Source organism: Notechis scutatus, chromosome 3, assembly GCF_049901735.1.
Source record: "Notechis scutatus isolate UNSWTSFEM ecotype Mainland chromosome 3, rNotScu1.2, whole genome shotgun sequence".
NCBI classification, from domain to species: Eukaryota; Metazoa; Chordata; class Lepidosauria; order Squamata; family Elapidae; genus Notechis; species Notechis scutatus.
Genome location: NC_142011.1, coordinates 70,648,402 through 70,666,746, shown reverse-complemented (window position 1 = coordinate 70,666,746; position 18,345 = coordinate 70,648,402). Strand labels below are relative to the sequence as shown.

General features: G+C 39.4%; 2 protein-coding genes across 4 annotated transcripts; one reads left to right on the top strand and one right to left on the bottom strand.

Annotated features, from left to right (window-relative positions):
• The first annotated feature begins 1,496 nt into the window (after positions 1-1,496).
• On the top strand, positions 1,497-2,977 carry INSL5 (insulin like 5). Its single transcript, XM_026665683.2, has 2 exons — positions 1,497-1,665; positions 2,535-2,977. Exons 1-2 carry the CDS (start codon positions 1,497-1,499, stop codon positions 2,726-2,728), a joined length of 363 nt encoding a protein of 120 aa, XP_026521468.1. The 3' UTR covers positions 2,729-2,977.
• DYNLT5 (dynein light chain Tctex-type family member 5) lies at positions 2,441-13,827 on the bottom strand. Of its 3 annotated transcripts, none has more exons than XM_087960446.1 (5): positions 13,614-13,827; positions 12,011-12,163; positions 11,303-11,394; positions 6,051-6,175; positions 2,441-4,873 (listed from the first exon to the last, which is right to left on the bottom strand). In XM_087960446.1, the coding sequence occupies exons 2-5, from the start codon at positions 12,121-12,123 to the stop codon at positions 4,670-4,672; spliced, it is 534 nt and encodes a 177-aa protein (XP_087816572.1). In that variant the 5' UTR covers positions 12,124-12,163; positions 13,614-13,827; the 3' UTR covers positions 2,441-4,669. The 3 variants fall into 3 exon arrangements, with proteins under 3 accessions (XP_087816572.1, XP_026521466.1, XP_087816571.1); XM_026665681.2 differs by having other exon boundaries at positions 12,011-12,128; positions 13,614-13,825; XM_087960445.1 differs by lacking the exon at positions 13,614-13,827 and adding an exon at positions 13,549-13,599 and having other exon boundaries at positions 12,011-12,128.
• Between the last annotated feature and the right edge of the window lie 4,518 nt (positions 13,828-18,345).

Genomic DNA, 18,345 nt, shown 5'->3' with positions numbered 1-18,345 from the left:
AATTGTTTTGCTGTTCCTGCTCCAATATTGCATCTTGCATAATTCACTGCACACGGACTAAAAATGGGCGGTAAATAGCTCTCCTAGGATGGTATCCTACTGTTCTAACAGGCTACTAGCCTGACAACAGCCTTGTGTCCATTTCTTCTGTTTATTCATATCTTACCTTTATTATTTTTATAAGCACCTTAAAGCAGCAAATATATCTAATAGTCCTTCCATCTCCTATTTCCCCCACAACAACAACTCTGTGAGGTGGATTGGGCTGAGAGAGAGAGTGACCAGCCCAAAATCACCCATTTCATGCTTAAGATGGGACTAGAACTCACTGTTTCCTTATTTCTAACCTGGTGCCTTAACTGCTTGGCCAATCTGGCTGTCTTTCTTGTTTCTAGTGATGGAAATAGAATCCTTGGAAAAGACAAAAGTTAGCAAGCTCAACTCACTTTTCAAGGATCAGGCAATCAAAAATAATTGTTTCAGTACTAATATAGGCATGTGGAGTCAGGTGGCAAAATGTTGATCATGAAGACCTAATGCAAGGTCTAACATAATTTATGTGGATATCACATAATTTATGTGGATATTATATTTGGTGAGTTTGAGTTATAATGCCATCCATGCATGTTATTTTTAATATCACTATGGCTAGCTGTGAACATCTACGAGTGCTATCAAGTTAATTCTGTTATCAACAATTGTTTTCAGCAATTGTGAATAACTATGCTCATAGTTATTTTAGTTTTATCTATAGGCAGAAGCCAAAGCAAGACACTTTTATGATCTAAAGGCTTTTTCTCTGAGTTTCAACTCTCTGCAACATCCTATGTCATTCTTGCTAGGTGAAATCCATAATTTCAGAAACCGATACTATCTTAAAATAGATTCTATCAGAGTGCAGCAGAAACATAGAAAAACAAATCAAAATACGAAATTATTGTCTGTCATTCCAAAATTATTCATTGATGGTTTTCAAAATCTGTGCAAAATTTAAATACAAAAGATCAATTGCTGGACCAACACATACATGATTAAAGTGTTGGAAAAACTCAGGGATTCCAATAATTCTGCTAAATGTTCCAAAGCAACTTGGAATGTTCTTACTAGCTAAGTTAATTAACTGCTTAAAAATTTAGCAGCCACAATAACTTGCACTTCGTTAAATATCACAAGCAAAACTTTGGGATGTGGGCATGAAGTGCACATTTGTAATATTGATCTAAGACAGAATAATTCTATAAATGTTCTGGAACACTGACTGCAGCTGTTCTTGGCCAATATAGTGATATACTGAAACATCAGTAACTATTTGAGAACAACCCAGGCACATAACCTACAGCACTTAAAGCCATCAGAAAAACATTTTACTAGTTCTGCCCACGTCATTCAACCAACAGCCCAGATACATATAAATTGATGCCGGATCTCAGCATGAACCTCTGTTGGCTCTTTACTTCTTTCCTGCTCAGATTGCTACCAGGTGTTTTATCTACAAAATGAAGGTGGTACTAGTAGGGCTGCTTTTTCTCTGTGTCATGGCCATACCTTCTGAAGCAACAACTATTAAACTCTGCGGGAGAGAATTGATCCGAGCTGTTACCTTTGCTTGTGGAGGATCACGGTGGAGAAGACAACTTGGTGATCCTTTCTCAGAAGGGCTCAGAGGTGAGCATACAAATTGCCCAAATGTTTGTAATTTTGGCATGCGATCAGTCATTGCAATAAATTTACCATTACCTTGATATGCTATGGTTTAACGGAAACATTTTAAAGATGAGTTATATTATAAAATTAAATAACATAATAACGTATAAAATAGGCTACCGTGGATAAATCTCATTCTGCCCTATTTTGAAGGTAGGGGCACCAGAGGAGGTTCTTAAATGGACTAGAGCTGGCAGTTACTTTTTCAAGTCCCTATGCCTCAACCTGTGCAAGCTTTGAAATATGCTACATAATATTGTGAACAATATTGCATAGGATAATACACATTAATCAGTTTTTAGATTTCTACAAGTTATTTTTTAATGATAGCTGTTGGGATTATTTTGTTTTAAATAGTTAGATACAGATATTTAGAGACTTAAGTATAGAATATAGCAATTTCGAACTTTAAAGGAGTCTGTTCGGATATATATTTTGGTGAATGAAGAAACATCTCTTAAGATTCAGTGAAATCAGGTGCATATCAAGATTACAAAACTCACAAATCAGTTTGCTTTTGATCTTTTGAAGTTAGTATATAATTCCTATTCTAATTGGAGAAGCCTTTGGAAAAAAAATATAATTTTCTTCATTCTTTTGAAAAAGAAGTTAGCTTCAATTGGGGATATACTTTCTGGGAAAGCAATGCTTGTTCCAGTATAAATTCTTAAGATTGAAACTTCCAGGTTGATCTTCTAAATATTAACAACAGATTATGCACACACAGAAAAATTTTAAAAACATAAGCTTTTATTTGGTAATAGTTTCAGATTTTAGGTTTGTGGAGATAAAAATACATATTCATACAGTAATTTAATCTCATTCAACAGATGCCAATGGAAATTACATGGAGAAGTCAAAATCCCAAAGCAACGAATTAATCCAGTACTACATGGAGTCCGAGAAAGATTTGCAAGACAAGCAACAGAAGTCTGTACAAAAAAGAAATGAGGATTTCGTACAGCTTACAATCACTTGTTGTGCTATTGGATGCAGTGCAAATACTATAAATTCGCTGTGCTAAAAATATTAAAATCCAGCCATGGAAACTTATCTAAATAAGACACATCTTGTCGAGAATATAGTGTTTCAAATCTTTTCTGTTACTCTTTGTATTTATGTTTCTCTTTGTATTGCAGATGCTCCTAGCTGCTATTCTGTTTAGGATGTTACACAAATTAGAAACATTTTTGCCATATTTGTGTATCAGCCTCTGAAGTTAGCTGCTTTGTTTCCTAATTTTTGAAATAAATGTGTAATTCGTTTCCCTAGACTGTTCTTGTCAATGCATAAAAATAGTATTGGGCTTGCAAATTAAAAAAATCTCTGAACATGTTTCACTTTCTTAGGGAGTTAAATGTTGAATGAATGACTAGAGCTCAGTGGTTCAGCAAATCCATGATAAAGCTAATAGAAATCCTGACTGAAATCCTGGAATGACAGCCAGAAGAGACAATATTGATGTAGACATTTCAATGTTTATTCTTCTAATTACTTTTTGCCAGGACTGATCTCAAAATAAAGATGCTTCTGAGGTTTTTGCAAGGAAACCTGCAAATAATGATGATCAATGTTTGGTGAAAAGGAGGGGACTATTTGGGGGAAAGAGTGCAGGAAAGAGAATGTTGCAATTTTTTTTTTCAGATTTAAGGAAAGGCCTACCAACATTCTTGGTTGAAAAACTTGGTTTCAAGAAATGCTCAGTACTCCAGAACAGCTGCAGCCCATCTGCTACATATTCCACTTCTACTCATAGCCTCATTCCAGATGCATTTTAATTGGGGTGGGTTGGGGGGAATGTTGCCTCCATTGGACCACGGATTTCAGATGGTGACTGTGATGTCTCTACTCATAAGCTGCAAAGTTTTGTGACTGCCTTACTGTGATTACAACCTTTCATGCCTGAAATTTAAATCAGCTTCAAATCAGGTGCTATTATCTGGGCTACTTATTCTTGTGCATTTTGGTCTTTTAAGATGAGTTATCATGCACTTATTAATGGAAAAATATAAATACAAATAGACAAAAGGTAGCCATAAATGGTTTCTACATATTTTTATTTCAAATGGAATCTTTAAATTTCTTAAACTTTATCCAGTTTATCAATACATTTAACATGTTTTTTATTTTATTTTTATATTATTCAGTTGTAGCTGTTCAATAGGCAGCCTCTTAAGAGTGAGTGGACTGCTCCTTAATCAGTCTTGTTCTTTGTCTGATCATTTTACAAAAAGAAAAGGAACAACACTTCAATTACTACTGCTATTATCTAATTTGCACAGTACCATATGGTTTCCCATTGCCTTTCTATTAACATATACATTTCTCTGAAAAGCCAAACTGTGTTTCAAATGGGTCAGCTTACTTTTCAAACTAATTATCTGTATAAGTATAAATAAATCTGCTTACGCTTATACACCAATAATTATTCAAGAATGTAATTGGATCTCACATTTAAACCTATTATTCCATCAAGGATACTGAATCTCTTTCTGAAAACCTGTAGTGGTGCTTAAAAGTTTGTGAACCCTTCTGAATTTTCAATATTTCTGCACAAATATTACTGAAAATAGGACCTGTTCTCCACACTAAAGAGAACTCAATTAAACTAATGAGTCAAGAACATATTTGTTCATTTATTTGTTGAGCAAAATGCTTCTAAATGACACATTTGTCATTTGCACATGTGCAAATATGCAGAACCACTGAAAAGTCAAAAGGGTTCACAAATTTTTAACTACCACTGTATTCAGGACCAAAAGCCCTGTGTCATTAATTGCAATTACAATAGTGGTGTCTCAAAAAGTTTTTCTTCCATAAACTTTTTCTTCCATAATTAATAGATTATTTAGCAAACATAGCAACAATGCACATTAGTTGATTAATGCAACGTATCATGTTAATGTGGATAGAAGTGTAATTCAAGAATAAGATCTAGTTTGTTTTTCAGCTCACATTTTTTGTATCATTCAGAGTAAAGAGCATAGACATTTGCAAGAGCAAACAATGATCTATTTTTAAAGGAGTATGAAGAAAAAGTATCACTTGTAGTGTCCCAAAGGCATCTACTTCCAATCTGCATGCTCTGTTTACCTAGCTGTCCAATGTATATAATCACAATAATTTTGAATCTTGGTACCATCAGGTCTTTTATCCTGGCTTTTATTACCTAGGAGAAAAATATACTTGCTTAAACTCTTTGTTATTGTTAGAGAGTTAAAATATTTTAGAATACAGTACAAATCTGTTTAAATATTTAACCATTCCATTCTAATTACAATGTATTATTAAATTTGATTTATAATTCCAAATAATTTAGAATATCAAATACCCTTGACTGAAAATCACAAAGCTGATTCTACAGTTAGTCAGGGCACTTACTCCTATGTTATAGACATTTATAAATTCTTAAATTATAAATTGGATCATAAAGTCTTGACTTTCAACTGTTCCCTCATGCAGCGGTGACATCATATTCAGGGGTGGGATTCTACCAGTTCGCACCTATTTGGAGAACCGGTTGTTAGAAGAAATTACTGGTCTAATCCTGTAAGGAAGGCAGGAAGGAAACATTCTGGTGTTGCTTACAGAAACTGCCTCTCTGTTAACCCTTATTACATTCTTGGCAGGACTAGACTTCCTCTCTCAGGAACGTCTCTGGAGTTTTTTTCCCTTCCTTTGCTGGTACAATGCTTGTGTGGAGTGACCATTCAAAGTTACAATGGAACTGAAAAAAGTGACTTATGACCACTTTTCACACTTATGACTGTTGCAGCATCCCCACAGTCATGAGAGGCAAGGCAAGGAGATGCGTGCCTCGATGTGAGTGATATTGAGTTGGCCACGCCCAGCCAATAACATGACCACCAAGCCACGTCCACCCAGTCACATGCCCACCAACTAAGGCACGCCCACAGAACCGGTTGTTAAAAATTTTGAATCCCACCCCTGATCATATTCAATATATGGGAAATATATAAAGGCATATAATAAAGAAAAGTACATTCTAAACAGGCTGAAAAGTTATTTGCAATTTTTTTATTTTACAAAAGAATAGTAAAGTAGCACTAAAAGCTTCTCAACAAGTAACTTGATATATAAATCATAGCTGAAAAAGTTCATTTGAATGTGTCCTAACATAGGCTAGCACAATTATTAAATATTTTTAAAGCTATCTTAATATTTCTCTCTCAAATGTCCCATTTGTTGAACTCTGTTGCTGAAAAACAATTGAACCTTCCTTCAAATACAGCTTAAGATAGGCTCACCTCTATCTGCACTTTAGGGTTTCTATAAGATCTATTCCAATATTGATTTTAATTCTTACTTTAATGATAATTTTGTACCTCAGATATAGTTTTTGTCATTTGCCTGCACAACTCTGCTTCATATTGTTCTTCCTGTAGATAACTTACTACCACATCCTTCAAGATATTATTCACAGCCGTGATTGGGAAATACTTTGTAGGACCTGAGAAGCAGAGAGAGAGTACATAGCATTATTCCAGAAGACTCTAATATGAAAAAAGCCTTGACTGTAGATCCAACAAAAGCAAACTCATTTTATTTAATCCATGTCATTCCTTTCTATTCAATTAAAAGGTGGATAACAATTATTAAAACAGAAATAGGAAAGATGTGTGAAGTGAGTTTAATATTAATCAACAGTTAAAATTTGACAAAAGAGCCTCTTCTTTATAAATTTGCTAAACACAGAGAGAAAAGGGGGCTAATGTAATTTCTAAGGTTCCATAGCCTTGAAGGATGCAGGAATAGGACTTTATTTCTGATACCCATTTCATGATCTTTGCAAAAGTGGAATCTTCAGAAGGGCCTCTGTTCCTAATGCCTCAACAGATTTACACTCAGGGGAGTTGTCCTTCAAACAGTTGGTCCTTAGGCTGTTTAGAGCAGAGATTCTTAATTTTTTGTGTTCACTTCTCTCTGAGAATTTGATGAAATCTGCAAAGCCTTTCTCAAAAAAATGGATTCAGTGATGCTGAAGTGCCCCAAGACATTTCCTAAACAGCATTTCTATCTTGATAAATTTTAATTTCAATTTTCCCCACCCCCACTGAGCCCATTATCAAACTCAGAAGAGAGGGTTTTTGGAATAATGGTGGGTTTTGTTGATGTACTCATGGCACCTCATTTCAAGATTCTGATCTCCCAAGTGACTGAATCTAGATGTTGAATAGCATGGAGGACTGAATATAATGCTTTGAGACAAAGCAGGTAAGTCTGTGATTTCAAAAAGTATTTCCTTAGCCCTACCTTCTCAAAACCAACGGACGGAAAAGAGTTAAACTGCAAAACTGTTACATATTATTTGGAGCTATGTATTTTGTTGGTAGCTTTCTGGGTTAAATGTGTTTTTTGCTGATCTCTCATGTTGGATGGCAACTTTATATTTTAATGAGCATCTCCCTGAAATTTTGAATTATATTAAAGCAGAATACATATATTTAATATCTGTGAATGTCATTTTTTGCAAACTGGATTTAAATAGTGTAAAGCTGTTGATTTATAAAAGGATTGAAAAATAGCATTTTTATAAAGAGTAAAGGACCATATTTTTGTTTATGAACCTCCCATTTTTTATTTTATTTCTCTTTTAAAATTATTTTTATTGTAACTATACATTTGTCAAGGTATAGTATATAATACTTTTTAACCTATTTCTTTACTTTCAAAGTGCAGTATATGCATGAAATTATATTATGAAATAATTCCGTATTAATACAAAGTTTGGCAGCTCCATACCAAAAAAACTGATTGCCAGCAAGACATTTATAATCTTCAAAAGGGAATGTTTCAATAGAGTTATAAGCTAATATTTCCTTCCAACAGATAATTTTCTAAATTGTATTCTTTATTTGTACTGCATCTATGTTTTCATTCCTATCCAATTGGAAGCAGAAAGGCTAATTTATTTTGCACTAAACTGTTTTAAACCTGCTGATAACAAAAGATAAACCCTTTTAAAGATGTTACTATTAAATATATCCATCCTCAAATCCTGCCATATTGTGTCATTATACTAAGAGGGGTATTCCTGGGAGGGATGTGCAAAGAATGCCGGCAGGTATGCTAAATATATATACTCCCAGTGTGATCTCTACAAGTATGAAGCTTCTCCAAGCTCTCCAGCTAAAAGGAGCAGGCACCTATATCAGGTAGTAATAATAAAAGAAGTTGCTCAAGACGGATAATGACTTTAGAGCAGTGGTTCCAGAACTTTTTCAGTCCACCGCCCCCTTGGTGCTACAAATTCATCCTCGGTGCCCCCCATCCAGGGGTGGGATTCAAATTTCTGTGGGCATGGCCTAATTTGAGGGTGTGGCTTGCTGATCACGTGACTGGGTGAGCGTGGCTTCCTGATCATGTGACTGGCTGGGCGTGGCTTGCTGGTCACGTGACTGGCTGGGCATGGCTTGCTGGCTGGGTGTGGCTTGCTGGTCACGTGACCTGGTAGCTGTGGTTTGGTGGTCATGTGACTGGGTAGGCATAGCCAGGTGACTGGCAAACCAAATACAAGTGGTCCTCACTTAATGGCCAGTTGTTTAGCAAGTGTTCTAATTTATGACTGGCCTCCCCAGCTACTTGACCTGACAGCCATGCACACACATACACACACACTCCCTTCTAACCCTGCCGGAGCAGGTCATTGGACTAGACTAGCCAAAGCATCTCTGATTAGATTCTAGCAGTGAATAGAATCTAATCAGAGATGCTTTGCTGATTCTTGTTGATTTGTTTTATTTGTATTTCTTTATTTTATGTTGCTGAATTGCATTGACATGTGTGTCCCTTCTTGTGCACAGCCCAGAAGCTTTTGTGATTCTTTGCAGCAAAAATTACCGACCTCTGGCCTTGCTCTACTTTTCAAACGTGCCGCCAGTGCTGTGTTCTAGGTGCTGGCCCCCCCCAGGTCCACCCCATTGAGCCCATTCCCCCGGAGGGACCTGCCCATGCAAGTCTGAGTGGAGTGGTGCACCAAGTCAATGGGGTGAGCCTGAGAGAGGGAAAGAGAGAGAAAAGAAAGAGAAAGAGAGAAAGAAGAAAAGAAAGAGGGAAAGAAAGAAAAAGGGACAAAGAAAGGGGAGGATGGAAGGAAGGGACAGAAAGAAAAATAAATAAGGGAGGGAGGGAGGAAAAAGATAATGAGATATCTATTCTAGTCCAATCACCTGCTCCAGCAGGGTTAGAAGGGAGTGTGTGTGTGTATTCTTGTAATTTACCAGTACATTTTGGTTTTGCCTTCTTCAGAATTGGCACAGTAATACATTGGGAAAAAGTAATTTTTTAGGATGGAGGTCTGGTCCAACGGATCCAGTTTAAAGCCTCAACAAAATGTGAGAGCTTCCTCATAGTCTTGACCATGTTTCATCCACAAAACCTTTAATAGAAGCCAAAGATGTTTCAATGTACTGGCAAAGATGCTGGCAAAGATGCTTCAATGTGGAAAAGGGCCTCAAGTCTAAACTAGGCCTCATTTCAATCTGATGCATCAGGTCTCTCTCTCTCTCTCCCCCCCCCTCACTCCCTCCTCTTTCTTTGTTCCTTTTTCTTTCTTTCCCTTTTCTCTTTCTTTTCTTCCTTCTCTCTTTTTCTCTTTCTTTTCTCTCTCTCTCTTTCCCTCTCTCAGGCTCACCCCATTGACTTGGTGCACTGCTCCGCTCGGACTTGCTTGGGCAGGTCCCTCCGGTGCAGCGGGTTCAATGGGGTGGACCTGTGGGACCTAGAACACAACAGTGGCGATGCGTTTGAAAAATAAGAGCAAAGCCAGACTGCCTTTGCTCTACTTTCCCTACGTGCCTGCGGGGCCGGCGCCTCCTTTCTCCCACATTTCTCCTTCCCTTTCCTTCCTTTTCTCATTTCCTCACTTGCTTTATTTTTTTTTCTATTTTACACCATGATAAAATAATAATAAAGAAATAATGAAGAAAAACCATTAGAAAAAGGACCCTTGTTATAGCAACGCTTCCTGTTCTACAGCTGAGATATGCAAATTTCTGAGGGAAAAAAAGTTCATCGCGACTCCATTTCTATGTCCTCATTTTTATATTGGCAATTTCCCCCCAAAATGCTACTTTGTATATTTTTTTCTGATGAAAGTATCATTTATTGTGCTTTGAAATGATGAGCAGATGTTGAAATTGTCCAAGGAAAGGAGCGGAAAATGGAGGAGAAACAGCCAAACTTTGTTCCGGGATCTTCATGAGGGGCTATTTTGAAGGAAAAGTGGGATCCTGAGCCACAGAAAGGGGGAGATGCTTTCCCATTGGGGGCTGAGGGGGGATCGAAAGGGGCTCTTCGAGAGAGACGCAGGTTTCAAGGACGGAAAACGCTGTTTTCTCCTGTAAAGCCGAGAGATCCCTATGGAAATCCCCCCGTCAAGGGGAGAGGGCCCGGATTAGGGGGCATCCCTGCAGATCCTCTCTGTCTCTTCCTGCATGGACTGTCAGCTGAGGGTTTTCCTGGCTTCCCTTCGGATTGGGGGGAGTGTAGGACTCCCAAGTCCTGGCTGGCTGTGGGGCTGCGCCTCTCCCCTTGCCCTCCGCAGCACCTACTGGGGGCTCCCTCCTTCCAGACTGAGCTGGGAGGGAGCCCAAAGCTCTGGCTCCATTTTACCCGTCTGGAGTCTCGGCAGCTCCAGCCTGGGCGCCCTCTGGGCACTGTGGGAACTCAAAGGGCATCTAGTCCACCCCTCCAGGCGCACAAAGAAAGGGAGATTGATGAGAATCATGGGTGTGTGTGTGTGTGCAAAAGGAAGTCCCCTCGAGCTGGCATGAAAGACTCCCCTAGAATGCAGCCCCCCAAGATTGAAAAGATCCTCCTCCCACTTTCTCTGCTTCTCTCTCTGCTCAGAACTCTCTCCTCCATCGGGTGAAGTCAAAGGAGACTGCCTGGAGACGGATGACACTGGAGCAGGGAGAATTCCCATTGGTGCTTCAGCTCATTCTGGCCCCTCCCAGCTCAAAACTCCAAGAAAAACATTTCCTCCCCCTCGACACACATTCCTCCTCTGACACACACACACACACACACACACACACACACACACGTTCATTTCATGGGTAGATTCTGCTGTGGGAAGAGTTGCTGCACTGGACAACAAGGGGGGAGACAGAGGTAGCCATCTGCGTGCCACCTGTCCCCCCCCCCGAGGCTGCCGGACAGAGTGCCAGCACCCCCCCGCCGGCCCCCTTTTCTCTTAGCGCCCCCCTAAGGCATCCCACCGCCCCCCAGGGGGAGGTATCGCCCACTTTGGGAACCACTGCTTTAGAGGTTGATGACTTTGACAATGAAATTTAGTCTGGAACTGATGGAACATGCAAGAAAGATATATTCTTGTGCTTGGAGACAAGACTGTCAAAACTGGAAACAAAAGGAAACAGGATGACCTGGATACTGAAGAATGATGTCCCGTTATGAAACACCTAAAATGCTCTTACTGCTAGGTTCCATCACCTTTCTTAAATATACTTGTTTGGCCATCATCAGCAGTCTTGTATAAGTCTAGTCCTAGAGAATACAGTAAGTCCTAAATATCTTACGTGTGGGACTGGACGATCAATATGAAAATTGTACTTACCTAATTGATATGTGTTCTCCAACTGAATAGCTGGACGCAGACTATCCTCATGGTGGCCATGTTCATCCATGTATGACACAGTACTTACAGAGCTAAACATAATAACCAACAATAACTGCATTCGTTGCTATATTAATAAAAATTGAACAAACTGTGAAGTATCATCAAGGAATGTAGGAACTATCAGAATAGGGATTCTTGGTATGTTAAGCCCCATTTATTTTTTACTGTGCAGTTTTTGGGAAGACAATATTAAGTATAGCCTTGATATAGAATTACCCCATACCTGGGGAAGGACAAGTCCACAAATCTTAAAGTTGCTGAGGTTGAGGAATACTGCTCTACAACAACTCTGTTATTTGCATGACAACCTTTTAGTTATTTGATAACTGCCATTTTGACTCCCATCCATACTGTCTATTCTTTCCAATCTCATCCTGCAACTAGAACAGCATTTCTGTACAAGCCCCACTATGGCAGAACAACATGCTATGAAGTCAATATAGAATCTTTATTCAATAATGCTCCCAGGACAGTCCAGCTTCTAAAATATAGCGAAATATTGTAGGAATTTTCAACTATCACCGGGTACCTCTACAGCTAAATATAAAACAATTTTAACCTCATGGTGCCCAAAGAAAATAACCCAACAGAACTTTCAAAGAATTAACAAGATGAAAAATAAGAAAATATAATGCTGCTACTTACTCTTTGTATCTACCAAAGAAATCCTTTGCTCTGATCTCATGGCTCCCCAAAGAAGATACGCTGCCTCTGTTCTTGGCCAAGTGGGTGGCTTTATCCTTCATGATCTCTGACATATTTACTAGACAGGAATTACATTTTAAACCTAATATTTAGCTGAAAAGATATTGGCAGCTGATAAAGAAATGAATGCCCGTTTTACAAAATCAAGTAACTGAAGAAGCGGTATAAATATATATTTTTTCCTTTGTAACCTGCAAAGTGGAATTGAGAACCACCTATGATCAACAGAAATAGATTCACAGCACCATTACAAACAAGATTTTGTTACTCCCTAGTTTGCAATCGAAATGACAGGAAAGGGGCACTAACAAAAATCAAGAGTACTTCAGAGAAGGTTGTTATGGTAGTGACACCTTAAAATAGCAACTTTATTTTTGGAAAAACCCACAGATAGCTATCCTTCTATCGATCATACATTCAGTGTTTTCTAGGTTGTTTTTTTTTAATACTATAAGAAATCCATAAGTTGAACATTCAACTCATTCTCCACAAACTCTACTTCTCAGAAGACATTCCTATTGATGTTTTCCCCTTCTATTTTTGTCCATTCAGGCCAATAACTGTGAATACTTGGAGAAAACTAAAATCTTAACATACATACTAGTAAGTTTAGTACCCAATGTCGATGGAGAGTCTCAATCATCCAGGTCACAGTTGTCCCAAAAGGCACCTGGACTTTTTTGGTTGTTTCCCCATCCTTTGGAAATGTTTTGTTTCTCATCCAAGAAGCTTCTTCAGGTCTTGGATGAGAAGTGAAAAGTCTTCAAAGAAAAAACAAAACCAACCACCCAAGATAGTCCAGATGCCTTTTGGCGGGAAAAAAAAGCACTTTGGGGACTTTAATGCCTAAGTGAAATAAAATCAGTGATCTGTGTAATTATTTCAAGTGCAATATTCTGCTTTGAATGAAGCACCCCACTATGTCTGGGGTCCGCAGAAACTCTTTCCCCCAGGTATCCCAAAGGTGCTTTTTCAGGAGGCAACTGGGCTTTCTTGTTTTTTTCTTTTGAAGTCGTTTCGCTTCTCATCCAAGAAGCTTCTTCAGCTCTAACAGGATAGTGGGGAATGGTGTCAGAGCTGAAGAAGCTTCTTGGATGAGAAGCGAAATGTCTTCAAAAGAAAAAAACAAGAAAGTCCAGTTGCCTTCTGAAAAAGCACCTTTGGGACAAGCATGACCTGATGGCTGAGAATCTCTACAGACTTTCTCCCAGGGGAATCCGACTTCTACCGATCGCCTGGAGAAGATTAAGGGGCTTTCATTTGCCCTTGTGGGACGTTTTCAGGCCTCCAACTTGAGTCCGAACCCAACCCAGTGCCGACAAAAACACTCTTTACCCCATTAACCCGATTCTGGGATTCCCGCAAAATGAGCCAACATGGCTCATCTACTCCGCTAGATGCCGACCCCGCCGCCCTATCTCGGCTGCCAACATCCGTACGACCGCTAAGTGGCATCCAAGTGAGAAGCAACCTTTTACTCCATGGTGCATTTTGCCAGCTATCCGGACGTTGGCACCCGAAGGACGGAAGCCGCGGTCCTTACCGCTTTCGCCTCAGCAGTCCTGGGAAGCCGGAGATGTTGCTGGTTTCCAGGGCGACAACTCGGGCCCTGGACGGCTGAGAGGAAAGGGCGGCCTCAGCCTTACCCCCGCCTCCAAGGGCGGCCGTGCAGGAGTGGAGCGAAGCGACTCGGGGCGGGAGAAAGACGGGCTGGCATTTGTGGCTTCGAGCTCCCGTGTGGAGGAGGAGGAGGCTGCCAGGCTAGGTGGGCGCAACGCGTGAAGAACGCGACTGGAAGTCCGCTCCACCCTTCAAGCGGCAGAGCACCCAGCCAAAAAAGGAGATTAATGCAAAAGCTCTGCGCGCTCGTCGGCTCCTTTCCCGAGCGGTGTTGCTTTTGCAGCTGTGCCGAGTCCGCGCTTTGGTTTCGGCTCCCCCGTTTTCTCTCCCCGCTGCGAGGCTGCTCAGCCTTGGAATCCTGCGCGCTCGAGGGGTCTGGTCGGGCCTCAAAAACACCAGCGGGGGGAGGAAAGCGCATCTGCTTCTGCCTTCCTCCGGGCTTCTCCCAGCCGCGACCTCCAGAGGTCTATGACAATTAGCCACGGCCAACTCGCCGCAGGCAACTTAGCGCGGGAACGACACGCCGTGGGACAATTTGCTGTGGGACAAGGGTTACACGAATATAAAAAAATAAAGGGTGGAATAGAATCATTAAAGAAAAGATGCAAAGGGAAGGACAAAATAATTGTTTATTTATTTTGAATAATTGAATTGTTCAATGGTCCTGTGGCAATTTGTTTTGCGGCAAAAGACCTCCAGTATCTTGCAGTTCCCCCCTCTGAATTTTTAGGCCAGCAACCTTTTGCTCCTTCACGTGATTGGAGGGGACACTTTATTGACCCATGAGGCAACCTTGGCTTCCTAGGAATATGACTTACAGTGTTTGGCTGATACAGGGGCCTGCAACCTTAAACATTCAAAGAGCCATTTGGATCTGTTTCCCACATAAAAGAAAACACAGGAGCTACAAAACCTGAGTCACTCCCACCCAGTCACATGACCCTCCTCCACGCCTACCCAGGTTTTGTGGCTCCCATTTTCTGTGGGAAATGAGTCTCCTTCCCTCCCTTCCTCTTTCTTTGTGTGTGTGTTTACCTTCTCAGGCCAGGTGACGAGTGACTGGGAGGGGAGGGTGAGGGGTGGGGCTAGCCAGTGGTGGGATCACCCAACAAGGAGCCACAGCAGAGGGCCCAAAGAGCTGCATGCAGCTCCAGAGCCGCAGGTTGCAGACACCCAGGCTAATATGTAAACTGGTCAAGTCAAGCTCTAGTTGATTTTATCCTGGTCATTTGTTGTTGTTCCTTCTTAGCCTTTTCCTGTGTGGAAACCACTTTTTTTTTTTTAGATCAACCAAGTGGTGATCTTTTGGTTGTGGCAGGAATTGACTGACTCTGGCTTATTGCCAGAGCCTGAGGTCATAAAAGGAGTGACTAACCCAAGTTCACCCAGTTCTCTCCTGTATGGACACAGAAATATAATGAAAGGCTTCAAACCAGGGAAAGCGCCCAGCTCAGGCTTTGTTATGTAATAAAGGAATAAAATTATTTGAAATGGTGGCCCCCAGTGTTAACAGCACTTTTCAGAGCAATAGATTGATATCAAAGGCCTAGAGTTTGGCCATTACAGTGCTGATAGAGAAGAATGGCAACAGAGATGATCCAGCCGACTGAAGGATATATATGCTAAACATCTGCAGGATATGTTAACTGGTTGGCTAGAATACGAAGATGTTCATTAACTGGTTGGCTAGAATAGTTCTGGATAGTTCTGGAAGAGTGTTAACATGTCACCTCTAGTCTTTCTCTGGTCTAACAGAGAGAAAGACTGGAGATATGATAACAGTTTTCTAATATTGAAGGGGCTGTCACAAAAAGTGGGGGTCTACTCTTCTCCAAAGCACCTGAAGGCAGGACTAGAAGTAATGGGTGGAAAGTTATCAAGGAGAGGACTAATTTAGAACTAAGGATAATTTTTCTGACAGAACAATCAATCAGCGGAATGGCTTGTCTTCAGAAGTTGTGGATGTTCAACAATGGAGGTTTTACAGTAGAGATTGGACAGTCATTTGTCTGAAATGGTATAGGATCTCCTGCTTTAGTAGGGGTGGACTAGAAGACCTCCAAGATCCCTTTCAACTCAGTAATACTGTTAACTTGTCAGAGATGAACAGGTTGGGTTTAGAGCAGGCCAAACAATGTTATACCATGCTATGGTTCTGCAACATGTCATAGAAAAGTATATCCACAAATCTGGACAATGTCTTTATACAAAAATTATTCATTTATTGACTTTAGATCAGCTTCTCATATAGTATCACAGCCCTAAATTGTGGGGTATATTTAAATACATTGTAATGCTTCTGCTGCTCATAATAATTCATGAGAATACAAAATTGAAGATCAGGTGCAATAACCAAGGACATGTCACCACAGAAATACTAGTAAGGCGGGGAATCGGACAGGGATGTCTTTGGCTCCAGTTTTATATAATTATTATATTAACTCATTAATCCTATACTTTTCATTCTTCCAAATTAGCTTATAGACAGATTCATTTGTTACTGCATGCTGATGACATAATAATGCTTTAATTGACTTCCATTGGCATTAAAAGAGCCTTGACATGACTTATACCAGGAGCATCCAATCTTGGACTTTTGGACTTCAACTCCCAGCTTGGCTGGGCCATTAAAGTCCACAAGTCAAAGTTGCCAAGATGGGACACCTCTGACTTACATATTATCATGTTGTGGGGAAAATAATACATTACTTCAAGATTAAGATGGTCACTTTCTCTAAATATCCAAAACAGAGAAGCTGGAACATAGGTGGCCAGTCCATTGAAAATGAAAATTTTCAATATTTAGGGACAGTTTTACAGACTTCCAGAAGCAGAAATACTCACAAGAGCTATGTGTCTTGTAATGTGTTGTGATCTGCTTCAGCTACTCAAACTTATTATTTTGCCACAGTTTATCCCTGCTGCAATTAAGTTGCTTGTAGCTAAACACAAGCACAATCAGAATCATACAAAAGCATGATTACCTTAAAAAGAATTAAACAAAATTTTTGAGAAGCATCTTTCAGGTTATCTGCTGCAGTACTTTGCATGCAGTACTTTGATGGGAAGCAATAAACTCGAATCTATTCTCTGGATAAATATATTTTCCTACTGGATAAAACTATATTACAATCCTGGTTGCCTGGCCCTATCTAACACTGGTCTAATATTGGCAGACAACTTCCAATCATCTTGGGAAACAGCTATCCAAAAAATAAATTTAAAAAATTAGCCTTTAGGGTTTTTCCAGGGATACGATCTTAATTTTAGAGCTAGTTCAATATTAAGGCAAAAGATTTTACGCTTGGGGGATCAGAAATTGCTGCTTTTGTCACATCATTTATTAAATAAGTGATATTGCTGTCCAATAGTGACTCTGGGTGGCATACAATGTTAACATTTATTGTACAGAGAATTAGATCGAATCCGGAGATAAAAGGATTAAAAATTAAGCAAGGAGAATACAAGGTTCAAGCCTTTGCAGATGATCTCGTATTGTTTGTAGAAGAACCAATAGAATCAGGACCAAATTTAATTAAAGAAATAGAGAAATTGGGGAAGTGGCCGGCCTAACAATTAATAAAGATAAAACTAAAATGATAACAAAAATCCTGATAGTCCAAAAAAGGAATTAGAGGGAGTAATGGGCTTACAAATTGTTAAAAAATCAAGTACCTGGGAATTTGGCTTACAGCAAGATGATCAACGATAAAATAGGATAACTATATAAAGTTAGTACAAGAAATAAAAAGAGACTTAGAAAAATGGGGGAAGATGCAGTTATCAATGTTAGGGAAAATTGCCACTATTAAAATGAATATCCTACCAAGATTATTATTTCTTTTTCAAACGATCCCTGTAAAATTGGATAAAATTTTTTATAGTGAATTAAACCAAATGACTACGAAATTTGTGTGGGCAGGAAAAAGAGCGAGGATAAAGTTGAGTGCATTACAAGATAATAAATGTAGAGGTGGATTTGGACTCCCTGCACAGGAACTATATTATAAAGCAGCAGCCTTAACGTGGGTTAAAGATAGGGTTAATTTGAACAACAGAGGAATATTAATCTTAGAAGGACATGATTTGCAGGCAGGGTGGAATGCCTTCATGTGGAACCCTGGAAACAAGACTTATACTTATTTTAATAGACATGCAATACAAAACTCATTATTGAGAATCTGGCGAGAAATTAAGCAGAAACATTACATTAACATTCCAGGGTAGGTGTCATGGAGGTATTGATACACCCCAATGCACTAGAAATCGGAAGTAGGACTAAATATTATGATGTCTTAAATTCCAAAGGAATATTAAAAACTAACCATGAACTCAGGGACCAAGGGGTACAGATGGATTGGTGGCCATATTTACAACTCAAAACAAAGTATAAAAAAGATGTAGAGGAACACGGAATAGATATAAAGCCGAATCAATTAGATAAACTTTCAGAAGGAACAGATGAAAAAGCAATTTCAAAAATATACAACTAATTCTTAGAATTTGAATTGGCAGAAGAAATAGTCAAGGGCTCAATGATAGCATGGGCAAGGAACGTAGAACATAATATCAATTTGGAAGACTGGGAAAGAATTTGGAAGCAAAACTATAAATAAAATCAGCGGTTTATAAAGAGAACCAATATAAAATGTGCT